At 43.1% G+C, this 27,487-nt stretch overlaps 1 protein-coding gene and 1 long non-coding RNA gene across 11 annotated transcripts in view; one reads left to right on the top strand and one right to left on the bottom strand.

Moving 5' to 3' along the window:
• ACTR3B (actin related protein 3B) overlaps nucleotides 1–19,619 on the bottom strand; it is a 99,185-nt gene extending 79,566 nt beyond the window's left edge. For 3 of the 10 annotated variants that reach the window (XM_031664989.1, XM_031664988.1, XM_031664991.1), the window contains exon 1: nucleotides 19,434–19,619. In XM_031664989.1, coding sequence (XP_031520849.1) covers nucleotides 19,434–19,477 — 44 coding nt within the window. In that variant the 5' untranslated portion in view covers nucleotides 19,478–19,619. Of the gene's footprint in view, nucleotides 1–19,303 lie in introns of all 10 variants that reach the window. The other 7 variants (XM_009204276.3, XM_003896903.4, XM_031664990.1 and 4 more) reach the window with 4 other exon arrangements.
• A 73-nt stretch (nucleotides 19,620–19,692) lies between these two features.
• LOC108585216 lies at nucleotides 19,693–27,070 on the top strand. The gene is made up of 2 exons (XR_001901347.3): nucleotides 19,693–19,890; nucleotides 26,558–27,070. It is a non-coding gene; the product is annotated as an uncharacterized LOC108585216 (long non-coding RNA).
• Nucleotides 27,071–27,487: the final 417 nt, after the last annotated feature.

The raw sequence follows: 27,487 nt of genomic DNA on the forward strand, positions 1-27,487 counted from the left end.
TAGCAAGATGTATCTATAATACTGAAGTTTAATACTGGTCAGAAGTTCAGAAGAAAGAACCCATATGTCCTTTTTTTTTTTTTTTATTTTTTTTTATTTTTGGAGACACAGTCTCACTGTCACCCAGACTGGAGTACAGTGGTGTGATCACAGGTCACTGCAGCCTCAACCTCCTGGGCTCAAGTGATCCTCCCACTTCAGTCTCCCAAGTAGCTGGGACCACAGGCACATGTCATCCCACTCGGGTAAGTTTTTTTTATTTTTTGTAGAGAGGGGTCTTCCTGTGTTACCCAGATTGGTCTCAAACTCTTAGGCTCAAGGGATTCTCCCACCTTGGCCTCCCAAAGTGCTAGGATTATAGGTGTGAGCCACAGAGCCCAGCTACCAAATGCAGCAATTTTATCTTATTATTTAAAACATGTGTGTGTGTAGGTACTCTATGAAAAAAAATGTAGGAAATGCTTTTTAATTCAAATTATGCAATTAAGAAGTAGTGAAAATAGGCCGGACGTGGTGGCTTATGCCTGTAATCCCAGCACTTTGGGAGGGTGAGGCGCTGGATCACCTGAGCTCAGGAGTTCAAGACCACCCTGGGCAACATAGTAAAACCTTATCTCAATACTAAAATACAAAAAATTAGCTGGGCATGGTAGCACGTGCCTGTAGTCCCAACTACTCAGGAGGCTGAGGCACAAGAATCGCTTGAGCCCTGGCGCCACTGCACTCCAACCTGGGCAACAGAGTGAGACTCTAGCTCAAAAAAAAAAAAAAAAAAAACAGAAGTAGTAAAAAAAAAAATCTAGGCTCAATCTAGGAAAGTAAAGAAAGTAAAAAACTTAAGCTAAAAAGGGAAAGATTCCTTAGGAAGAGATGATGGGGAAAAAAAAATCTCAAACCAAAATAAAATGAAACACTTAAGAATCCTTATTGAAGCCAGAATTAAGCCAAGGAGATCTACTATCATTATTCTGATTTTACACTGTTTAGGAAGAACTAGATATTACAAATCAAAAAGAACAGAGTAAAGGAAAAGATTATGGGAAGAAGGAGGAGATTAAAATTTCTTTTTTTTTTTTTTTTTTTTTTTTTTTTTTTTTTTTTTTGAGACGGAGTCTTGCTCTGTCACCCAGGCTGGAGTGCAGTGGCACAATCTGGGCTCACTGCAACCTCTACCTCCCAGGTGTGAGTGATTCTCCTGCCTCAGCCTCCCGAGTAGCTGGGACTATAGGCGTGCACCACCATGCCCAGCTAATTTTTGTATTTTTAGTAAAAACGGAGTTTCACCATGTTGGCCAGGCTGGTCTTGAACTCCTGGCCTCAGGCAATCCACCTCGGCCTCCCAAAGTGCTGGGATTACAGGCGTGAGCCGCCGTGCCCGCCAAATTTCATTCCTTATAGATGATAACTGTATACCTGGAATCACTAAGGAAATTAAGTGAAAAACTAAAAGCAATAAAAAAATTCAAAAAGATGACCGGTTACTAAATGAAGAGACAAAAATCAACAACTTCTCTAACAATAAGAACATATAATGGATGAAAACATCCCACTCAGAATGGCAACAGCAACAGAATATTACCCTTAAGAATACACTACATAACTACATGAATAAGCTATTACTCCTACCCTTAAAAATAACATTGCTCTTTAAATAAACTCTCTATATACAAGCAGACAAATAGAGACATACCTTAATCTTACACAGGAAGAGTCTTTTCTTTTTTTATATTTTTCTGGTCAATTTTCAGTTCAGGATGAGGAAGAGTCGATATTTGTAAAAATATTGAATATTACTAAATCTACCTACAAATTTAATGCAAAGCCACTCAAAACTGGTGCCAATACTGAAGGTGGTGGTAAATTATACACAGGTGATAGTAAAGGGTTAAAGAGCCATTATAAAAGATCGCACCAGCTATCAAAAAATTTAATGCATATACCCACCCTATTAGCCAAATAGCGCCTTTCTAGGAACTTACCTAACATAAGTATTTTTACATGTATGCAAAGATAGACACACAAAAAAATGTTTGGGGAAGCAATATAATAGCAAAACAAACACCAGAACCTGGAAACACTCAAAATAGAGGATATATTAAATTATATTATATTACATCCATTCAATAATATTCTATACAACCATCAAAAATGAAGATGCATAGTTACTGCCATAAACAGATGTATAATATAGCTTGAAAGTGCTTGAAAATATTATATATTTATAATGTGAGGCCAGCTTAATAGGGCCACAATGCTAGGTTCAAATCCCAGCACCCGCTATGTGATTTCAGGCAAGTAAATTAATCCGTTCATTCCTTGGTTTCTCCATCTCTAAAATGTGCGTAATAATCCCTACCTCAGTGTTAAATGTTGCCATTTTTGGATAATATTTCCTAATTCAAAAGAAGTAGGATTTCATCGTGCAGTGATTTATTTACTTACTACTGAATATTATTTTTCTGTATACTAGTGATCTCTATTTCTCTCATGAATTCTCCTTAGATTACTTTTCCACTGGAGTTTTAGTGCTTCTTATCAATTTGTGTGAATGCTTATATACTGAGGATATTTGTGCTTGCTCACAAACATTGCTAATTTTTCCCCGCTTGTTGTTTACCTTGCTCTACATTTTCTGAAATATAAATATTTAAACAGTCTAGGTGATCAAATCTACCAATTATTTTCCTGAATAATTTCCTTCCTGTTTCTACATTGAAAGTCCCTCTATATGCTAAAATTTCATATCGTTTCTCTTCCACATATATATTTTATCCCAAATGGGAAGAACTACACTAATCAATTTTCCCAAACACATGTATATAAGCATTTAAGACCATCACCTTTACATTAAAAGCCCTTGGTTTTTTTAACACTCCTTCCAAAAGCTAGCATGATGGAGGTAGGCACTACTCTCAAAAACACATAAACTATACTTACAGATTGCCAGCCATGTTCTCAAACTCATCCCACCTTCCACGGGTCCCTTAACTTTTCTGAAACCTTTTCTCATACAGAAATCAGGAAAGACAGAAGAGGAAGCCATGGAAGCAGACCCAGTCAACAGCTGCATAAAGCACTACCAATAATTACACCTCTGCCTTTTAAACAAAGAATATGTTATAGCTCAAAATTCAAAGCAATATAAAAAGGTATCCCTTAAGAAGTCTTACTCTACCCCATTTCTGCCTTCTATCCACCTTCTATTCCTGTGTATCTTTCCAATGCTTCTCTCTGTAGATACATCATTATTTGCCCCAAACTTTTTTTTTATTTTTTTTTTTGAGACAGAGTTTCACTCTTGTTACCCAGGTTGGAATGCAATGGTACAATCTCAGCTTACCACAACCTCCGCCTCCTGGGTTCAAGCAATTCTCCTGCCTCAGCCTCCCAAGTAGCTGGGATTACAGGTGCCTGTCACCACATCCAGCTAATGTTTTGTATTTTTAGTAGAGATGGGGTTTAATCATGTTGGCCAGGCTGGTCTCGAACTCCTGACCTCAGGTGATCCACCCGCCTCAGCCTCCCAAAGTGCTGGGATTACAGGCTGAGCCACCATGCCCAGCCTGCCCCAAACATTTTAAACAGTCCTTGCACAAAGACTCGTTCACTTTACTTGTTAGATGCTCCTATCTTTCAACAGCAGTAATATGTAGACTTTTCAGTTCTACAAAGTCAGGAGAATTAACCTATTGTTCACTCAACATATATATATATAATTAAAACTCCTCTTCCAAACATGTGTCTTAAGCAGAAGGTAATGACCCTAAGGTCAATTAATTTGTGTTTGAAAGTAGAACTGTTACATCTTAAAACAGTGTTTTACATCTTTTTTTTTTTTTTTTTGAGACAGGGTCTCCCTCTGTCACCCAGGCTGGAGTGCAGTGGCGCAATCATGGCTCGTTGCAGCCCTGACCTCCTGACCTCCTGGCCTCAAGCAATCATCTGCCTCAACGTTCTGAGTGGCCGAGACGATAGGTGCACGACACCACGCCTGGCTAGTGTTCTCAAACTGTGTCCTGTGATAAGTTCTTTAGATTGAGACCCCTGGTGAGGTCCAGTCTCAAACCCCAAACTTCAATCAGAATAGCTCTACTCTCTCCTAAGATTTTTCACAGTTTAAATACGGTTTTGGTCAAAGTAAAATTGTTCCCAGATCCTAACGATAGTTTTAAAACAACGCACAATCTCCATATTGTGCAATGTAAATTACATGACCTATTTTTTTAATGTTCCTTGGGTTGTTGCATAGAAAAGCATAGTCTCTATAGAACGAAGAATTCAATATATAAAGTTGAAACTTAAATGTTTTATCCAAATCCAGTATCTTTACCTGTGCTTAAATTTTCTATTTCTCCTTCTGAGTACTTTTCTTTTTTTTCTCTACGTTATTCGTATATACAAGATCATAAAGCATACTGCCCTTCTGTGGATTCTGAACATTATTATAAGGTAAACTCTGACTTCCAGTTAAAGTGTTTTAAAAGTGTTTTCACTGTTTAAATGATGGACAAAACATATTATCTAATTTCACTCTTACCCAAAGCCCCACTAAAACCAAGGCAAAAACAATTTTTAGCGATTATTTTAAAAATTTAAAAAAAAAAAAAATTTAGGCCAGGCGCAGCGGCTCACGCCTGTAATCCCAACACTTTGGGAGGCCAAGGCGGGTGGATCACCTGAGGTCGGGAGTTCGAGACCAGGCTGGCCAACAGGGAGAAAGCCCATCTGTACTAAAAATACAAAACCAGTCAGGCATGGTGGTGCATGCCTGTAATCCCAGCTACTCTGGAGGCTGAGACAGGAGAATCGCTTGAACCCAGGAGGCGGAGGCTGCAGTGAGTTGAGATCACGCCATTGCATTCCAGCCTGGGCAACGAGCAAAACTCCGTCTCAAAAGAAAAATAAATTTAAAACAATATTAAACCTTGAGGATGTGGAGAAAAGAAAAGGTGACAACAGCAAGGCTTTGGTCCTGGAAAGCTAAGGACCCATCGTACCTGACTTTAGAGATATAAGAAAGCCAGCAGTGGCAAGAGGTGAGAACCAGCCCAACATACACCCTAGATTCTTTTTTTTTTTTTTTTTTTTTTTGAGACGGAGTCTGGCTCTGTTGCCCAGGCTGGAGTGCAGTGGCCGGATCTCAGCTCACTGCAAGCCCCACCTCCCGGGTTCACGCCATTCTCCTGCCTCAGCCTCCCAAGTAGCTGGGAGTACAGGCGCCCGCCACCTCGCCCGGCTAATTTTTTTTGTACTTTAGTAGAGACGGGGTTTCACTGTGTTAGCCAGGATGGTCTCAATCTCCTGACCTCGTGATCCGCCCATCTCGGCCTCCCAAAGTGCTGGGATTACAGGCTTGAGCCACCACGCCCGGCCACACCCTAGATTCTTAAAGGCTCTGGAACTGGTTGGTGCCCAGCTACCTGTGGGACTGGAATTGGAGGACTTAGGAGCAAGTGTGGACAGCCCAAAATATTCAGGCTACAGTGAGACCCCTCTCCTGCCCCACACTGCTGGGCACTTGCCCTTCCCTGTCTTCAGCCTTCTCCAGAAGTTTTCTGGAATGTGTAAAGCAAAGGTTCTTTGCACTTACAGTTAACTGGCAGGGTCAGAGTACAATGATAAAATCAAACATTTATAAATAAACCAAAAAATAACAATTAAACCCTTGTTTCATTTAAAATTTTTTGCTTTGCAATCAATACTCATGCTTTCTTTTACTGTGCGTTTGGCTTATTTTTGAACCATCCTTTTGCTCTTTTTTTTTTTTTTGAGACAGAGTCTCGCTCTGTTGCCCAGGGTGGAGTGCAGTGTCACGATCTCCACTCACTGCAATCTCCACCTCCCAGGTTCAAGCGATTCTCCCGCCTCAGCCTCCTGAGTCGCTGGTATTACAGGAATCCACCACCATGCCCAGCTAATTTTTGTATTTTTAGTAGAGACAGGGTTTCACCATGTTGGCCAGGCTGGTCTCGAACTCTGACCTCAAGTGATCCACCCACCTTGGCCTTTCAAAGTGCTGGGATTACAGGCGTGAGCCACCCTGCCCGGCCCCTTTTACTTTCTTTTTTGAATTTTTTTCCATCCTTTTACTTTCTGAATGACTGACTTATATGTAACCAACACAGTTTTCGTTTAGTACAGAAAGTGAATTTAGTTGAGTCCATGCCAGGTGAGGTCGTCTCATGTGCAACAGAACAGTCTTACTCTTGTTTTAACTTTTGTACTATTCCTTGTTGTTGCCTGTTTCCTTTTACTCCCTAATCTATTTTATTTGCTTTTCTTCCTCTCAATTCGTACATTTCAAAGGTATACAAAGTCTGTTTTTAGTATAATAGCCTTCTCAATATATCAATTTCAAAAAATGAAACAGTATTCCTTAACTACATATTCTGAAAGATACAACAATTAGCACGGTGCTATCTCCTGCTCCCACTCCCACTCCCCGTCCCCAGCCCAATCCTAACCTAATCCCCCATGATATTGTTGACTTTCAGGAAATTTTGCTAGGGCATGTTATCATTGTGTTGACATTTTTAAGGTTGAGTCAGTATTTATTCAATTTTTTTTTTTTCGTTCTGGCTTATTTCTCCAAGAAAGATTATTCAATTATTGAAGCTGGTATCTTTATACTTCAACCTCTCTATTTCTGGAGCCCTCACTGATTCATCTTTCAGTTGGCTGGGTTATATCTGCAAGTAGATTTTTCAGTGAGGTTTCTGAATGCTATTAATTCCTGAGCTTTTGCCCATTTGTAAATGTCTTATTATGCTGCATTTTAATGACATTTCAATCCAATCACATTGTCTTCCTTCTTGCCCTAACTCCCCTACTCTTGTTTTTTTTCTTTTGAGCTATAGTCTCGCTTTGTCACCCAGGCTGGAGTGCAGTGGCACAACCATAACTCACTGTAACCTGGAACTCCTAGATTCACACCATCCTCCCACCTCAGCCTCCCACGTTACTGAGACTACAGGCACGCATCACCACACCCGGCTTTTTCCTTCGGGGGCCAGAGGAATAGAGACAGGGTCTTGCTACATTCCCCAGGCTGGTCTCCAACTCCTGGGCTCAAGCAATCCTCCTGCCTTGGCCTCCCAAAGTGCTGGGATTACATGCGTGAGCCACTGTGCCCGCACCCCACCCCACCCCCACATTCTTAAGCATTGCTTCATCACCTTTTGGCACATTACATTGCTGAAAACCCCCAGACTAAGGTGATTTTATTTTTTCCATTAGAGGTGGCCAGTTTGCTTTTTTCCTGCTTAAATATAGGATTCTTTTATCTTTCAGGCGTTTTTTTAAATTTTGTTTTGTTTTTGAGATGGAGTTTCACTCTCGTTGCCCAGGCTGGAGTGCAACGGCGAAATCTCAGCTCACTGCAACCTCCGCCTCCCAGGTTCAAGCAATTCTCCTGCCTCAGCCTCCCCAGTAGCTGGGATTACAGGTGTGTGCCACCACACCTGGCTAATTTTGTATTTTTAGTAGAGACGGGGTTTCTCCCTGTCAGGCTGGTCTGGAACTCCTGACCTCAGGTGATCCGCCCGCCTCAGCTTCCCAAAGTGCTGGGATTACAGGCACAAGCCACCGTGCCTGGTCTATCTTTCAGGTTTTATAAATTAACCAGGATACGCTTCCATTTTAATGACTCAGTGAATTTTTTCCAGTTCACAGTGAGTCCTTATATTAATATTATATGATCTTTCATTATATTCCAGGAAAACTTTGTCTTTTATTTATTAATGTTACATCTGTTCCATACACTCCGTTCTCTTCTTCAGGAACACCAGCTCTGACTACAGTAGATCCCTTCTGGACTCTTCTCCCACAGCTTCCATCTTCTCTCTAATCACCATTACCCCTTTGTTCTTTCCTACTGTGGTCTATGTAATTTCAGGAAGTTGATCCTCCATGTCAGAGATTTCAGAACCAGTGGTACTACCTCATGCAACCCCCAACATGCTTTTCACTCCTGAAATGATTTCAGTTTTCTATTTCTTTCCTTATGGATGTCAGCTCACTGACCTCCATGTCCTCCTTTTAGCTTTCTTTAATCTTTTAAAATTACTTCTTTGTTCTTTTGTTTTATTGAGCTCATGTTGTCTAAATTTAAAAGCAAAGTGGTTTTATCTAAAATTCCATTCTAGCCGGGCACAGTGGCTCACACCAGTAATCCCAGCACTTTGGGAGGCTGAGGCAGGCAGATCACCTGAAGTCAGGACCTCAAGACCAGCCTGGCCAATAAGGTGAAACCCCGCCTCTACTAAAAATATGAAAATTAGCCAGGCGTGGTAGCAGGCACCTGTAACCCTAGCTACTCAGGAGGCTGAGGCAGGAGAATGGCTTGAACCCAGGAGGCAGACGTTGCAGTGAGCCGAGATCAAGCCACTGCACTCGAGCCTTGGGGATAGAGCGAGACTCCGTCTCAAAAAATGAAGAATAAAAAAATAAAATTCCACTCTAATTACTGAAGTACTCTTTCCAAAGTATACTTTCTCATCTATTTTTGTTTATTATGTTTCTTTCCTTATTTTCTGTGCACAGTCCCATGGTGGGTCTTTTCTGCTTCACACTCAGCTTCGAATGGGTGCAGGTCTCCCTGGACCTGCTCGCTCGACAACTCTTCGCCCTGCTTACAATGATACTGAATACAATGTCTTGAAATCTCTGTGTAGTCCTCTGGTTGTTTAGAAGAACTGGCTGAACAGTGAGCAATCAGAGCCTGAATTTGGGTATACTTTCCTACTAATTCTACTAAATCCTTTGTTCTGGGCATATGTCTAATTCCGAAGTTCACTGTGGAGGACAGGCAGATTTAAGGGGAAATGCCTTATCTTAGATATTAGCAATTTCTGATCAGATGTAAGCTGGTCATCCTCACAAGTTTTCTCCTTTAGTGACACAAAGTCAAAGAACATAATGACACTGTTACTACATGATCCCTTTTTTAGCCCAGCATGCCCTGCCATATTTTAGGACGGAAAGGACCTGCTGCCAGAATATGCTTCTTTGGCAGTGGTCCATTCATCCATCAGCTCCTAGCTCTGCTATAAGGACTGTGAGTGGTACTTTCAGAAACGTATGCTTAGACACCTGCAACCAGCCAGAGATGGGCAGGAATGCCACATCTCAGTATCCTCCTGCAAATGGATCCACACTTCACTGGAAATTTCATAAAATGTGATACGAATTTTAGCTGTTTTGTTCTCTATTTTTGGTTAGTTTTGTTCATTTTTAGGAGGTTCCAGGAAGTAGTGTTACGTGAATGTGTATTTATAGCACCATATGCCCAATAAACTATTAAAGAATCTTTTAGTATGAAAAGGATATAAGACATATGGTAAAATCAATGCTACAGAGAACTTTTCTTAAATGAAGCTTTTATGGCAGTTGTAAGGGAAAAAGTATAGTAATTTATGGCTCTGTCCTCTGTCAATACAGGTCCAATGCAACATGAAAAGAATGCACATAAAATATAATAAACTTGTTGACTGCTAATAATTTCTATTAATTAGAAGGCTTTTTTTTTTTTTTTTTTTTTTTTGCAAATCAGATGCTGAAAAGGAGAAGTGGGAGCGGAAGAAGAGATGCAAGCTAATTTCATGATTACTCACAGTTGGGAGCCAACAGAAAACAGCCACGAATAAAAGGACTATATATAATGATAACCATTAGACAAAAATACAGTCTGCCCTAAAGTGCACCAAAAAAGATATAATATAAATCAAACAAAATGGACTATATGGCAAAAGATTATGTTTAAATACATATACATGTAAATATTGCAAAACTAAGGCCAAATATATAAATCATATCAATACATATAAATATGCTTAAATCACCTATCTATGAGTATAAATGAGCTTAAGTCATCCAATAAAAGGCAACATTTTCACACTGACTAAAAAGCAAAATCAAACAATATTTTGGGTACAAACAATTCAGAAAGAATAATAAAAGGATGGACAAACATACATCAGATAAACACAAGGAGAAGCAAGCAGGGATCACACATCTTGATATCTGACAAAGTAGAACTCTGCTGAGAAAACAATTAGAAGGCTACCTAATATGCTAAAACGACAACTCCAGTGAAGATACAAATTACTTCCATCTAGACAACCAACATGGCAGCAACAACTTTCATAAAGCAGGACCCACAGAAAACGCAAGGAGACCTTAATAGGAGACTAATAACAGGAGGCCTTAGTATGCCATTCTCAGTCCAAGACAGACTAGTTACACACACACACACACACACACACACACACACACCAAGTGAGTTCAGGTGCAGCGGCTCATGTCTGTAATCCCAGCACTTTGGGAGGCAGAGGTGGGTGGATCACCTGAGGTCAGGAGTTCGAGACCAGCCTGGCCAACATGGAGAAACCCTGTCTGTACTAAAAATACAAAAATTAGCCAGGCATGGTGGCAGGTGCCTGTAATCCCAGCTACTGAGGAGGCTGAGGCAAATAACTACCTGAACCCAGGAGGTGGAGGCTGCAGTGAGCCGAGATGGCGCCACTGCACTCCAGCCTAGGTGACACAGGGAGACTCGGTCTCAGTTAAAAAAAAAAAAAAAACCTGAAACCCTAAATAACATCATTAATAAGATAGTTCATATAGCTACATTAAACTCAGAACTTACAAAGATTATATCTCCTAGCCAGGCACAGTGGCTCATGCCTATAATCCCAGCACTTTGGGAGGTCGAGGTGGGTGGATCACCTGAGGTCTGAAATTCGAGACCAGCCTGGCCAACATGGTGAAATCCAGTCTCTACTAAGTATAAAAAATTAGCTGGGCGTGATGGCAGGTGCCTATAATCGCAGCTACTTGAGAGGCAGAGGCAAAAGAATCACTTGAATCTAGGAGGTGGAGGTTGCAGTGAGCCGAGATCGCTCCACTGCACTCCAGCCTGGGCGACAAGAGTGAAACTCTGACTTAAAAAAAAGAATACAAAGAACATTCACAAACCCTCTTCGACCACAATAAATGGGGGGAAAAGAAAAAAAAAACAGACTATCCCACTAAAATCAGGGATAAAATAATAATGCCCACTAACTCCACTCTAATTTAAGTTAACATTGTTTTGGAGGTACTGGCCCCTGCACTATGTCAATACAAAAGCAGTTAGAGTCCCTAAAAATGAAAAAGAAGAGGTAAAACAATCTCTTTTGCCATTGTCAGGTCTTGGTTTTGGTTTTTGAGATGGAGGCTGGCTCTGTTGGCCAGGCTGGAGTACAGTGGCTCAATCTCAGCTCACTGCAACCTCTGCCTTCCCGGTTCAAACAATTTTCCTGCCTCAGCCTCCCAAGTAGTTGGGATTACAGGCGTGTGCCACCAAACCCAGCTGAATTTTTTGTATTTTTAGAAGAGACAGGGTTTTGCCACATTAGCCAAGCTGGTCTCGAATTCCTGGCCTCAAGTGATCTGCCCGCCTTGGCCTCCCAAAGTGCTTGCAATTACAGGTGTGAGACACTGCGCTGGGCCCAATGACAAGTTTTTATACCTGAAAATCCCTAGGGATCAAGGGAAAAATTCATACAAATAACGTGAGTATTCTGTAAAGCAGCAGGTTATAAAATGAATAACTACCATGAAAAACCACCATGCAATCTAGAAATGAAAAAACTGTCTTCATATATTCAAGAAAAACAGAGGATAAAATGAAAGAGAAGGCACCATTTATGATAGCAAAAAAAAAAATCAAATACATAGATATAAATAAAGTTAACAAGAAATCTACCTGCGGAAACACCACAATATTCCTAAAAGACACAAAAGAGACTTGAACTAATGGAGAGATAAACCATGTTCTTTGATAGGAAGACTCAGTGTTATAAAGATGATGATGCTCATTAAATTAATTTTTAAGTTTAATACAATCCCAATAAAAATGCCATCAGGCTTTCTCTCCTGAAACTAGAGAAGCTGATTATAAAGATCACTTGGAGGAACAACAAGCAAAAATATATGGGAAAGCCCTAAAAAAGAATTAGATGGGCAGGGGAAGCTGGAACCATTAGAAATGAAATCATTCTAAATAGCCTAATTAAAACTGTGTGGTGCTGCTATTATGAACAGACCAATAGACTAATACAACGCCATACAAAATCCAGAAAGAAACACAATTGCATAGACAAATGTAGCACATGATAAAGGCAGCATCTCCAGTCGCTGGGTTTTTTCCATAAACTATGTTGAGATAAACAGGACAGCCATAGCCACACACACACAAAAGTGGATCCAACTGGGTTCATTCTTCATACCTTATCTCAGGATAAATTCCAAATGAATTAGAGATTTAAATGAAAAAAATGAAACCATTAAAAAAAAAAAAAAAAACTACCAGCTGGGCACAATGGCTCATATCCGTAATCCCAGCACTTTGGGAGGCCAAGGTGGGTGGATCACCTGAGGTCAGGAGTTTGAGATCAGCCTGACCAACATGGTGAAACCCCCATCTCTACTAAAAATACAAAAATTAGCCCGATGTGGTAGCACGCACCTGCAGTCCCAGCTACTCGGGAGGCTGCAGCGAGAGAATCGCTTGAACCCAGGAGGTGGAGGTTGCAGTGAGTGGAGACTGTGCCACCACACTCTAGTGTGGGCAACAGAGTGAGACTGTCTCAAGAAAAAAGAAAAAGAAAAAAGAAACCATCACATAATCTGGGAATGAAAAAAACCTTTCTTAACTATGGTTCAAAATCTAGAAACAATAAAGAAAAGATTAATAAATCCGACTGCCTAAAGAAAACAAACTTTGCATGGTAAAAGACAAATAATAAATAGGGGAAAGATATTTGCAATATATATCATTAAGGGTTAATATTCCCTACGTGCAAAAGAAAGTTAATGGGCCTGAGACTGCAGTCTCTTAGAAAGTCCTGCTTGGAGGAATGGCCTTTAATTGGCATCTAGGATCTTGGAGTTGGGGGGTTCCCATCATTCCCTAAATGCTAAAAGTAGTTCACTGCGCCTAGAGTGGCAAACAATGTGGTTTATGCCAATGCCTTGCTTTCCTTCTGGGACTCTGGAATTCCGGCACGTGCTATGCACAGGGTGCCTCCATGACAAGCCCCCAGTGAAAATCTTGGGCCCTGAGTCTCTGAGGAGCTTCCCTGGTACAGAGTATTGCACACATGTTGTCACAGCCTGATGTTGGAGGAATTAAGTGCATCCTGCGTGGCTGCACTGGGTGAGGACTCAGGAAGCTTGCCCCAGTTTCCTCTAGGCTCCACCCCACATCTTTTCCCTTGGCTGATTTGCTTTCTACATTTTCACTGTAGTCCTGATTCCTCCTAGCAAATCACTAGAACCGGGAGTGGTCTGCGGAACCCAAAAGACCCTAATACATGAAGAGCTTCTAAAAATAAAGAAGCAAAAGACCAAAACCCCAGAGAAAAGCTAGAGAAATGAAGAGACAGAAAAAATAAACCCAAGGATTATCATAATCATGAAAGTAGGTTGTTAAAATATGAAGTACAGCCCTCTCATGCTCGCAATCTCACCCGCTCTTACCCTTCCATCTTCCACCATGGGATGACACAGCACGCAGGGCCTCATTAGATGCTGGCACCATGCTCTAAGACTCTGCAGCCTCCAGAACTGTGAGCCAAATAAACTTTCTTTTTTTCTTTTTTTAAGGTGTGCACTTTTACTGAACTGGTCTCAAGTCAGTGTACAGGTATGCCCTGGCTGCCTCCACACTACTACCCACTCCCAGGGAGACCAAAAGCCTTCATACATCTCAAGTTGGGGACAAAAATGGGGACCATGATGGCTGATTATTCAAAATAAAACAAAAAGTATTCAGGTGAAGATTTTTTAAATTTTGCATTATATAATGTACATGAAAGCAATCCTGTCACCTCCCCTTTGTGGACTCAGGAGAGAACTGGGCCATTCTCTTGACAGAGAATTGGGGTAGCTTTTGGGAGGGCAAGGGACTTCCTGTAACAATACATCTCACAGTATTTGCAATGGCTATTTAAAAAAAAAAAAAAAAAAAGCCAGGTGCTCACGGCTGTAATCCCAGCTTTTTGGGAGGCCAAAGCAGGCAGATCACCTGAGGTCGGGAGTTTGAGACTAGCCTGACCAACATGAAGAAACCCCATCTCTATTAAAAATACAAAATTAGCTAGGCACAGTGGTGCATGCCCGTAATCCCAGCTACTTGGGAGGCTTAGGCAAGAGAATCACTTGAACCTGGGAGGCAGCGGTTACAGTGAGCCAAGATCACGCCATTATACTCCAGCCTGAACAACAAAAGCAAAACTCTGTCTCCAAAAAAAAACAAACAGGCCAGGGCAAGACCCAGTCTCAAAATAAAAATAAATAAGTAAAATAAAGAACAATGTAAAATCAAGCAATCAAGGTCCTCCGCCACACTGTAGAACTTTGGGAGATGCTCACTCCAACTAACTGCTGTCACCTTCACCATTCTATTCTTTTCGTTATAAATCACCCAGTGTGTGGTATTCTGTTACAGCAACACAAAACAAAGACATTTAAGATATCATTTCTCCTAGGCTGGTAATTTTACAAATTGGCAAAGGCTCTACTGGTGAATCTGTAAGACACAGGTATCCTCACACATTACTGGTGAGAATGCACACTAATGAGTGGAATTTGACACTGCCTAGCAAAATTACATACGCATTTGCTCTTTGACCCAGAAATCCCATTTCTAAAAATCTAAACCACAGATACTCAGGCAAAAAATACAAAAAGATATCTTTGCTTTTTTTTTTTTTTTTTTGAGATGGAGTCTCACTCTGTTGCCAGGCTGGAGTGCAGTGGAGAGATCTTGGCTCACTGCAACCTCCGCTTCCCAGTTCAAGCAATTCTGCTGCCTCAGCCTCCCGAGTAGCTGGTACTACAGGCGCATGCCACCACGCCTGGATAATTTTTGTATTTTTAGTAGAGACGGGGTTTCACCTTGTTGGTTAGGCTGGTCTCGAACTCCTGACCTCAGGTGATCCACCAGCCTTGGCCTCCCAAAGTGCTGGGATTACAGATGTGAGCCACCAGGCCCAGCCCCTTGAATTATTTTGATAACAGCAGAATGCTCAAAAAATGAAGACATGTCTAAAGAACATGGAAGGCCAGGTGCAGTGCCTCACGCCTGTAATTCCAACACCTTGGGAGGCCAAGGTGGGCAGATCACCTGAGGTCAAGAGTTCAAGACCAGCCGGGCCAATATGGCAAAACCCCATCTCTACTAAAAATACAAAAAAAAACAGCCATGCATGGTGGTGTACACCTATAATCCCAGCTACTCAGAGGGAGGCAGAGGTTGCAGTGAGCCGAAATCACATCACTGCACTCCAGCCTGGGCAACAGAGCGAGGCTCCATTTCAAAAAATAAATAAAAAATAAAGAATATGGGAGCCAGCCTGAATGAGCTTCACTTGGCCAAATCTGGGACAATTTAAGCATCAAAACAAATCAAGGCAATAGATAATAACCCACTAATGACAATAAGGACAGCATAATGGATTGTCACTCTTTGAACAGAACGACAACTGATACAGACAATCAAACAAATGAGGACTATGGATAAGTTCTCCCTTAAGATAAAATGTTAACTAATAAATGGAGACAGAATAATAGAGTTTAAAAATCACCATTTTGCAATCATCACCATAATAAGCAATTCAGGCAAGAATCACAGTGGGCCAGGCACAATGGCTCACGCCTGTAATCACAGCACTTTGGGAGGCCAAGGTGGGTGAATCACTTGAGATCAGGAGTTCAAGACCAGCCTGGCAACATGGTGAAACCCCATCTCTACTAAAAATACAAAAAGTTAGCCAGGCATGGTGGTTCATGCCTGTAATCCCAGCTACTTGGGAGGCTGAAGCAGGAGAATCGCTTGAACCCGGGAGACAGAGGTTGCAGTTAGCAGAGATTGTGCCACTGCACTCCAGCCTGGGCAAGAGAACAAGATTCCGTCTTTTAAAAAAAAAAAAAAAAGTCACCAATGGATGCTTAAATCTAATGGATGAAAGTTTAAGAATACTTACATAAAATACTTCCCCACAAATGACTTTTTTTTGAGACAGAGTCTCACTCTGTCGCCCAGGCTGGAATACAGTGGCCCGATCTTGGCTCACTGCAACCTCCGCCTCCCAGGTTCAAGCAATTCTCCTGCCTCAGCCTCCCAAGTAGCTGGGACTACAGGCATACACCACCAAGCCCAGCTAATTTTTGTATTTTTAGTAGAGACGGGATTTCACCATGTTGGCCAGGCTGATCTCAAACTCCTGACCTCAGGTGATCCACCACCTTGGCCTCCCAAAGTGCTGGGATTACAGGCATGAGCCACTGCGCCCAGCCAAATGACTTCTTAATTACAAAGGAAAACAGTAACTGAACAGTGAAGAAATCTCGTGGACATCACCCTCTCCAAACAATCCAAGTGGACCTCATCAAGAGTGAAGCAAGTCCCTATCTTAAGCCTTTTGATGGAATGCACTAAGAAGGATCCACAGGACTTCTGTGGCAGTCCTGACAAATATGCATATCCTGTATCTATCACAGAGAAAGACTAGGTAACAACTGGCTATCAAAAATGTCAACATCTTGAAAGACAAAAAAAGGCTAAGGAATTATTCCAGATTAAATTAGACTTAAAAGACATGACAACAACCAGATGCAATGTATGACGCTAGATGGGGAGGTCTTTTATGGGTGATATTCCATAAAACACAAGAATCTGTACTGTATACAGGATACTACTTGTACATATGTTAAATTTTCTGATTTTGATGATTAGTATGTGATTCCAGAAGAGAAAATGTGTCCTCAGAAAGTAGACATTGAAGTATTTTGGTATAAAAGGAAGTGATGTCTGCAACTTACTCTCAAACAGTGCAGGAAAGTAATAATAATATGTATGGACATACAGACTGTGACAAAGCAAATGTTAACAGTTGGTGAAACTGGAAGAAGAGTATACAGTAGTTTTTTGTTCTCTTCCAGCTTTCAGTAGATTTGAAATTATTTCAAAGTAAGTTGAAAAATGCAAAAGACTTCATTTAAAAAGTTTGGCTCAGAGAAGTGAGACTGGAGTTGTGAAATATTCTCTGAAAACTATGCAGCCTAGTCATCCCTTTAAATAGATGAAGCTTTATTTTTGGATTCGGCAGATCCCTTTGTCCATATTATCCTGGCCCCCAGCACACCAGTGCTCACTCAGTCTCAGAGTTTAGCAGAGGAGGATTCAAGGATACTGGGATGAAATTTATTTGTAAAAAATACTGTTTATCACACTGTCCAATAAATCATTAGTGCCCACTATGTATAGCTCAACATTAATGTTTTTACAATTTAGTACTACAAAAAAGGCTTTTTTCACCCAAGAAACAGATATTTCTCTTGATTTCTGATGACAGAAATTACATAACTATGACTCTTATGATGTTGTTGGATAGGAAGACTAAGCTCAAATGTGCGGACCAACTTCAGTAGCCACTGGGCTAAAGCTCAGGGTGACTTCCTAGGTCCCTTCTTTTCCTTTAGCTTGGTTATTTTTATCTGAATTTTACCATTTTTTTTCCTATTTTGAGGCAAAACTGAAGCCAAAAATCATTTTAGCTCTCTGGGAAATACAAGATGTGCTCAAGCTGGAAAATTCGGGCTCTTTCAGGCTCCTTCTGGCCATACACTGGCTATGGGGAATTTATACGGGGACTCCCTGCCACCGTTTCTAAGTCTTGACACCAACTTCTGAAGCATGACTTTGGGCCACAAAATAGCGATCTATAGAAGCTGAATCTCCAAGTGAGCCAAGCTACATTAATCACTTACCTCAAAAGGTCAAAACTGAGCATGACATTTTGGGTATTTATAGCAAGAGAGATGAGTAAGGTCCATGACTTACTAATATGAAAGGTATGACAACTCTGTGAGCATTATTTTATTGCTACTATCAAGAAATCCTTTATACTTCAATAGTTCTGCAAGACCAAAAATACAAAGCAAAAATCTCACATGCAAATATGGAAATGAAAAATACTTTCACCTGCTGGTTTCACTCTTGACACAATCAGACCTGAGGGGACGTGAGGTGAACCCACGGAGGGGGGGTGGGGAGGAGGGCATGAGTTAAGAGGAGTTGTAGTATCAACAACACTGACTTTGTCTTGTTAAGTTTTAGGTAGAAAAGCAAGTTCTAAAATATACAGCTACAAAGGTTGATATGATGTGTATTTCAAAAAGAACTCATACAAGCAAAGAGGCAGATTTTTCCAGTCCACAACCACTTCTGGTCGCTTCAGCAGCAAAAAGGAAGGAACTACCAGTAGGAGATGGACTGTAGCAAATTAAAGACGGCACCCCCACAAGGTTGTCAAGGAAACCAAACCGAGTGCATTTTTCTATAGAAAAGAATCAAGGGTAAGGTGAACATGCCGTGGAACATTCTGTGGCAAAAATGATTAAAAACCCTTCTTGGAAAAAATCTCTAAGAGACCAAATTTACTTCCACGCTATCTTACTAAGCACTACATCCATAACGCAAGCAGGCAAGCTTGTATTCCCAAACTACCAGCTACATGGATTCAGCAAACAGCTTACTACAACCAGCTAACTTGGGTCACCGATATTTCAATCCTAAGATCTATCTTTAATAGCTTAACGGCATCGAAGGGGTCACACTCAAAAAGTTAAAAACAAAAACCTGTACCACAATTCCACACACATGCTTTCCCAAATTTAGGGTGTTTTTCAAAATGGAGTCTTTTTAAACACATCCTTTTTCAGCGAAAAGGCAAATCTATGCAAACCAAAGCGAGAGCTTGGCCTGAGTGTGCCATTTCATACTGGAAAAGCGCAGGGAGGGCAGTAAAAAGGGTGTCAAGTTGGGAGATCGATGCAATTCTCTCCACAAGTAGGTGGTAAAGAATCCTCAGCCAGGAGGAATGACATGCACACGCGGGCACAGAACGAGGGCCAGTGCTGCGAACGCTGGAAGGCAGGGACACCGTTCGCTAGGAGGTGAGTGACGTTAAAGGATCTGCAGTGATCTGTGCCTCACGCTGGCGAATATTCCTAGGAGGGGAGATCCCGCGCTCCCGGTGCCCCTCAGGGTGTCCACCCCGGCGGCGGCCGGAGCCAGGCTGCGGGTCCAGGGACCCGGCCACGTGGGCGGGGGACGCGAGGAGCGCCGGGCTCGCTCAGAGTGGGCACCGCGTCCCTCCCCTCCGTGCTTTTCCTCTTGTGACCCTTCCCGGCGGGGAAGAGGGGGTTTTACGACGTCAAGGCAAGGCTTGGAGGGAAGCGGCGGCCGGCGCCCCACCTGCCCAGGTAGGTGGTCGCGGGGCTCAAGCCCGGGGCGACGGACACAGCTCGACCTCCAGGTGAGGTGGACGCCGGGGGCCGGGAGCGGGGCCGCGGAGGAGCGGGGGTGGGCGCCGAGCGGCTCTTACCCGGTGCCACAGTCCACCACGCAGGGAGGCAGGGAGCCCGCCATGCTCGGGACGCGCGGCGCTCGGCCCCGCCGGCCCCCCGGGAGCGCCCCGCCGCTGTCCGCTCGGCCGCCCGCTCGCCCTGCGCGCCGCGTCTCCCGCGAGCCTCCGCAGCGCCGCCGCCAGGAGCCCGGATGCTCGGCGGCCGACACGTGACGTCACTCCTGGGTTGGCCAATCAGAACGCGCGTGTGCCCCGCCCCCTCCCCTGGCGCGCCATCTTTAGTGCTGGCAGCGAGGCTTCTTGGCCCCACACGTTCAACGTTGCTGCTGGAGAGATTGGGGTTTATTTTTAACCGACTTACATGAACGTGACCCCATTTCCGAGGCCTGGCGCCTTTCTCATCCTGTAACTCTTCGCTCGAATGTCACCTTGCGAAGGAAGTTGTTCCTGATCACCCTGACTAGGTCCCCTAGCGGTACTGTATCCTCTGCCTCAACAATCTGTTGGTTTCATTCCTAACCCTTAAAGCAAAGTGTTTATATTTTTATATTTATGTATTTGTAGTCTGTCTCCCCTACTGGACTATCAGATCTTCTAGGATAGGGCTTGAGTCTGTCTTAATAACTATTGATGAGCAGCAGGTGCTTAGCACAGTATTTGCTGTATATGTGGAAGTGCCCAAATGCTTGTTGAATGACTGAGTAACCTTCCCCATATAGCAAAAAAAAAAAATTAGTTGGAATTGCCTGGGCGCGGTGGCTCACTCCTGTAATCTAAGCACTTTGGGAGGCTGAGGAGGGCGGATCACAAGGTCAGTAGTTCCAGACCAGCCTGGCCAACATGGTGAAACCCCTTCTCTACTAAAAAGACAGAAATTAGCCGGGGGTGGTGGCAGGCGCCTGTAAGCCCAGCTGCTCGGGAGGCTGAGGCAGGAGAATCGCTTGTACCTGGGAGGCGGAGGTTGCAGTGAGCCAAGATCGTGCCATTGCACTCCAGCCTGGGCAACAGGGCGAGAGTCCATCTCAAAAAAACAAACCAAAAAAAAAAAATTAGTTGGAATTATTATACTTAACACTGCCTAAATTTTTCTCAGAAGAAAAATCTGCAAAACAAATGCTTGGACAGCCTTAAGGAATGAATGACCTTAGACTGAGTAAATCACACCAAGATCACTCCTGGAAAATGTTTTCAAGTGTCAAAGATGGGATGATTGCCCAAAAGTTCTTACCGAAACCAAAGAAGGCAAACACCACCTACTATATTATAAAGTTACTGAAAGCCCCACTTGCCACTTGCTTCCTGCTTCTTGCCCGATCGTAAATTCTTGATACTAATTTTTTAGGAGCTTTCTGGAAACATGTCGTTTTTTTATTTTGTTTTTCGAAACAAGTCTCACTCTGTTGCCCAGGCTGGAGTGCAGTGGTGCAATCTCAGCTCACTGCAACCTCCGCCTCCCAGGTTCAAGCAACTCTCCTGTCTCAGCCTCGCAAGTAGCTGGGATTACAGGCGCCCACTACCATTCCCAGTTAATTTTTTGTATTTTTAGTAAAGACAGGGTTTCATCATGCTGGCCAGACTGGTCTCGAACTCCTGGCCTCGTGATCCGCCTGCCTCGGCCTCCCAAAGTACTGGGATTACAGACATGAGCCACCACACCCAGCTGAGACATGTTGTTTTTACAGGTACTTAAAACATTGTGTTTTTTACCTAGAAGTAATAGATATGTTGACCACTCCTAGGTAACCCATTATCATTTCTTTTTTTAACTCATAAGTACCCATTAAGGCCCAGACCTAGAGAATGTTCAGGAGAACTGAAGAGAGAAGTAAATGGGAAGAAAATAAAAGGGAGTAAGTGTGGAGGAATCCCAGTTTAGGAGCCCAAGGCTGGGGTCAAAGATTGGCTGGCTTGCTTTGTGTTTTGCCAAAGCCCTGCCTTGCTCCCTTTTCTTTTTCTTTTCTTTTCTTTTCTTTTTGCTTGTTTCTTAGAGATAGGGTCTCACTATGTTGCCCAGGCTGGAGGGCAGCGACTGTTCACAGGCACAATCCCACTACTGATCTGCATGAGAGTTCTGATCTGCTCCATCTCTGACCCGGGCCAGTTCACCCTTCCTTAGGCAACCTGGTGGTTCACCGCTCCTGGGAGGGCGCCATATTGATGCCAAACTTAGTGCAGGTCCGTCACTTGGGGTGGCACAGAACTCCTGGGCTCAAGGGACCCTTCCACCTCAGCCTCCCGAGTATCTGGGACTACAGGCAAGTGCCACTGCTCCTAGTCCAACTCCTATTTTTTCCATGGTCCTGGCCTAAACATAGATTAATTCTAAATTACAGACTGTTGACACTGCCATGTCTTTTATTTTATTCACTTAACAGACATATCAAGCGTCTGCTGTGAGTCAGGCTTTGTGTTAGACTGAGCATGCAGCAGTAAACAGGATGTTCAGAGTCTCTGCCCAGGAGAGTCCACTGGGAGACAGCAACAGGAAACAGGCAATTACAATACCGTGTAGTCAATGCGAAGACAGGGCAAGTCCAGGGTGCCCAGCAAGCCATAGAGGGGCTGACTTGGGAATCAGTAGAGACTTCTCAAAGCAATGGTATTGAAGCTGAAACCCAGAAGGTGCGCAGAGAGCAGCTAGGAGGAGACTGTAGGGTAGAAGAGTGTTTCTGGGATGGAAAACATGTATAAAGCCCAGGAAGAAAGACCTCAAGGCTTGTATAGGACCCAGCTACTACACCAGGGAAGAAGCATGTGTAGCAATTTGGGACTGACTAGTAATAAAGGGTGTGTGTGTTCAGGGAGCATCTTCTCTGCATAGGACTTACTGGGATTGATGGTTATGGTCAGCAGCTGGTAGAAAATAAAAGATTTCCTGACCTCAGTGATTTCCTCTAGATACCACTAACCCTTGAAATATCAAAGATGTTTTGTAGGCAGATATCAGAAAACCTAACTAAAAGTGGCACGAGGAAAGAGCAAATTTGTTATCTCACACAATAGGAAATCCAGTGACTCCAGGATAATTTGTCCACTCGATGGTATCATCATGGGCCTGTACGTTCAGCTCTGCCAGGGCCCTGCATGTTGCCGTTTGTCCTCAGCTTATCGCGTGCAGGTTTGAGATGGCTGCAGCCACTCCATGCACCAAAATCATGATAGACAAAAACAGTGGAAGAAATGCCCCATCGTGATGCCCTTTCTCAAAGGGAGTGCGAGGAAATGTTTCCAGAAGTTCCCAGCTGCTTCTCTTCTTGTGTCATTAATCAACTCTTTTTCTGTTCTTTTTCTGGGGTGGCCATGACAAAGAACAACAAACTGGGTAACTTCAACAAGAGATATTGATGCTCTCACAGTTCTGGAGGCCAGAAGGCCAAATCCAAGTGTCAGCAAAGCCATGTTCTCTCGAAGACTCTAGGGGAGGATCTGTTCCATACCTTTCTCCCAGCTTCGGAGGGCTCCTGGCAACCCTTGGCATTCCTTGGCTTGCAGGTGCATCACTCCAATCTCTGCCTCCATCATCACGTAGCCTTCTCCCGCTGTCTGCATCTTCACATGGCATTCTCCTTATAAGGACACCAGTCATATTGGATTAGTGCCCACCCTAATGACCTCATCTCAACTTAACTACATTTGCAAATATCCCGTTTCCAAATATCACATTCACCGGTGCCAACGGTTAGGATTTCAGCACGTTCTGTAGGAGACACACTTCAACCCACAATTCCAACCTATGCCAAAAGCAGTCACTGGATGGTTCATTGATGTTCATAGATGTGCAGCATTGCCAGCATCAAATGGTGTTTATCACAAGTTCCTTTGAAAGTGGTGCTGGGATGATGCAGGACTCAGAATAGTAGTTATAAAATAGTCACCTCTGATATACTGAATTCACTTAGATTATTGAAGAAGACCCCCTCGGGCTGGAGAGGGGCCTCATCTCCTCTGAAATATATGGCTGCCAATACCTGACTGAAATTGGGTTTGATCAACGAGAAGAGGAATAGCCACTGTGTGAAGACACAGCACTGTCTTGTGAGAACAAAAGAAGGCGGCTCTCTGCGAGCCAAGAGGAGAGGCCTCACCAGAACCCAACTCTGCTGGCACGCTGATCTCAGACTTCTAGCCTCCAGAACTGTGAAAAAATAAATTTCTGTTGTTTAAGCCACCCCATCAATGGTATTTTGTCATGTCAGCCTGAACAGTCTAAGACAATTCTCTGTATATTCTTCTGTGTTATTCTTCTTAGATTGTATGCTCCTATACATCAGAAACTAATTGCATCCGTTTTGACAGTACCTAAGGCAAAACACCCACAGAGGTATAAACCTCCTATTCTATAAGAAACACTTCACTGGGCGTGATGGCTCACACCTGTAATCTCAGCACTTTGGGAGGCCAAGGCAGGTGGATCACCTGAGGTCGGGAGATGGAGACCATCCTGGCTAATACAGTGAAACCCCGTCTCTACTGAAAATACAAAATTAGCCAAGTGTGGTGGCACCTGCCACCAGCTACTCAGGAGGCCGAGGCAGGAGAATCACTTGAACCCAGCAGGTGGAGGTTGCAGTGAGCTGAGATCGCGCCATTGCACTCCAGCCTGGGCAACAAGAGCGAAACTCTGTCTCAAAAAAAAAAAAAGCACGTCAAGTACTATCTTTATTAATTATATTGCTAAAGAGGTTTTGCCCTCTCCAATATACTTTTAAAAATTCCTGCTACTAAATGCATATTAACCTAGGAATCTTTTCTCTGAGTAGCTCAGCCTGCTTTCTGATTTGTGCCTTAAGTGTTTTAGTTGGCTTTTGTCAGCAGGAAGAAGCATCTCTTTATTGTGCTTCTACGTAACAATGGCCTCCTACTCCACCTGCTGCCAACAGTCAGAAACATGGAAACCAGAACACCTCCCATATACAATTCAGCATCTCCTCTAGCAGACGATGTGACAGTTTCATAACTACCATCCCAAGTACTGCCTTATATCCACACCACTCTCAAATGAACTTGTAATAAACACCATTTGATTCTGGCAATGCCGTATATTTGTGCATATCAAGACAGCTTAAGAACAAAATAATCAGGTCTTAGAGATTGTCTATCTAATGGGATTTAGTGCATGAGTCCCTGGACAATGGGATCTTAATGTCCTGCATTTAAGTAGTTGTGCTGGGCCAAGAAGGATAAAGAACACAAAAACTAAAGGCTGTCTTCAAAACCTGCCCACCCAGTAGCTCTGCGAATCTTAAATCTCAGAGCTGTAGGCAAGAGCAAGCTGTGTGTTCCCTGTTGCCATGAGGATGCAAACGAGAAAGGAGTACCAAAAAAATTAGAACCCCGTTCCTTTGAAAGTAGCTGGCATTCTCCTTTAAGAGGAAGGGCCTGTCACAGGACTCAATGGGCATCGCTGATGTCTTGGCAACAGCAGGAGAAAATGGTCCAAGCAAGAGTTGATTGGCCAGAGTGTGTTGAGTGTGTTCAGCGAGTTAATAACAGACCCCAAACCACAAGTCTTAAGAAAATTACCTAGAGAACTGAACGTATTCAGACCAACTCTGCTATGTTTTGTCTCTGCCAAGGGCAGTTACTCAGACTGTGACCCTCCATGCCCCCTTCTCTTCTTGCTTCCCTCCTGTACCACTCAGCTGCCAAGCCCTGGTCATTCAACCCCACCGCTTCCCTTGTGTCTCTGTCCCCTACTTTTCATTCCAACTGTCGTTCTTGCTCAACTGCTCAGTAGCCTCCCACTAGCCACCCTGTCTCCAGGCTTTTGTCTCTCCAAGACATCTTTCAGGAAAATTATACTGCTATGAGGGACATCATGACAGAACTCCAAAATGTATGTATTACGTCAGTCTTCTTTCCCTAAAACCATCAGTGATGTGTTTTTCTTATGGAATTTGATCCAAACCTTTATTATGGCATTCAAGGTTCTCTAAGATCAGATTCTAAATTACCTTTGCAATCTCATCTCACATTATGCCCACACACTGTTCTTCAAACCCTCTGTATTGTCAGGTGTTTGTGCAGGGCTCTGAGTCTAGAACATTCCTCACCTACCTCATTCTCATCATCCTTCAAAACTCTGTTCAAAGCTTCCCTCATCCTTCCAATTTCAATTCACATCCGCTTCATTTATTCATCCAACAAAGGAGGCTGAGTGCTTCCATGTGCCTCTCATCAGAATCAATCACTGATTCTATGCCCACTGCTCAGAATCCAGAGATGAAATCTGGGGAGCTGCATTTTAATAAGTTCATCCACTCTATCAGACAATATTTAGGGTTTGAGAGATAAACATAAAATTCTAAGCCCCACAACTGACTGAACAGACTCCCTCTTGGCCAAGGGGACCCCAGAGAAACCCTGAAAGCTGAGTTCCTAGCCATAATGGGGTGTCATATGGTTTGGCTCTGTCCCCACCCACATCTCATTTTGAAATGTGCTCCCATAATTCTCAGGTGTTATGGGAGGGACCCGTGGGAGATAATTGAATCATGGGGGCAGTTTCCCCCACACTGTTCTCATGGTAGTGAATAAGTCTCACAAGATCTGATGGTTTTATAAGGGGAAACCCCTTTCTCTTGGCTCTCATTCTCTCTTGCCGTTGCCATGTAAGACGTGCTTTTCACCTTCTGCCATGATTGTGAGGCCTCCCCAGCCATGTGTAACTGTGAGTCCATTAAACCTATTTATCAGCTGGGCATGGTGTCTCACGCCTGTAATCCCAGCACTTTGGGAGGCCAAAGCAGGTCGATCACCTGAGGTCAGGAGTTCGAGACCAGCCTGGCCAACATGGCAAAACCCCATCTCTACTAAAAATACAAAAATTAGCCAGGCATGGTGGCGGGTACCTATAATCCCAGCTACTTGGGAGGCTGAGGTGGGAGGATCGCTTGAACCCGGGAGGCAGAGGTTACAATGAGCTGAGATCACGCTATTTCACTCCAGCCTGTGTGAAAGAGCGAAACTCCATCTCAGAATAAATAAATAAATACATACATACATACATACCTATTTACCTTCCTAGTCTCAGGTGTGTATTTATCCGCAACATCAAAACTGACTAATACAGGGTGAGAGGCTGGACTTGGCTGGTTACACCCCCTCCCTTTCTAACTGCCTTTTGACTTTCTTCCCTAAAGGTAAACAGAAACCAGGCCTTTCAAAGATGCCACCACTGAGTTCAGTCAAAGCCTGGACTGCCACCCTTCCCTTTTTACGGTTTGTGCACAACTGAACATCATTCCTTCCTGATAAGAGACCACCAACCACAGAGCAGTTCTGGCCAGTCTACGGAAGATGCACCGTGAGGGTTTTCCACTCCTCTGCTTCACCTTTTGACATCAGAGTCCTGAAAACTCCACCCTGAGATCACACTTTCAATGCCACCATTTTTTGAACATGGGACCCATGGAGAAGCATGAAGTTCAATTGCACATGTGCATGTTTCCCGTCTCATGAATATTCATGGTTCCACCTATAGCTTATTGAATATGTATATTTACACTCCATTCAGTGTAAATCCCTGTCTCTTCTTTCAACCTTCAAAGTGCCTATTTCCAGCTTCTGGCCAGAGGCTACACTTCCCAGCCTGTCAGAATGGGCCCCTGCAGGCTGCAGGCTTTTCTGAGAAATAAAGCTCTCCTTTCCAAATATATGAACCTCATCATTCTTCAGCTGACAGTTTGTAACAATTTCCTGTTCATTTCTTATGGAGAACTGAGTTACAATAATATCTTCATTTCCAAAGCATTTTCAGCACACCATCACATTTAATCTTCCTAACATTCCCACGAGGTAGATATTATAAATACCTCTCTTAATCAAATAAGAAAACTGAGGCTCATACTTTGAAAATTAGCCTAGATTAAAATTTAATTTTGTTCTGAGCACCTTCTCTAGGCTCTCTTGAGAACAGGAGCCTCTAAAGCATTGCAAAACCAGCATCTGGTAAGCATAGGTATAATAGGTGTTAGAGCCAGAAGGAATCTCAGTGATCAGTCCTTCAGACTAACATTTTAAATACACTTTTCTACTTTTGAGCTCTTTACCTTGAATGTTGTCTATTTTCA

The sequence above is a fragment of the Papio anubis genome, chromosome 4 (assembly GCF_008728515.1).
Source record: "Papio anubis isolate 15944 chromosome 4, Panubis1.0, whole genome shotgun sequence".
In the NCBI taxonomy this organism is placed as follows: domain Eukaryota; kingdom Metazoa; phylum Chordata; class Mammalia; order Primates; family Cercopithecidae; genus Papio; species Papio anubis.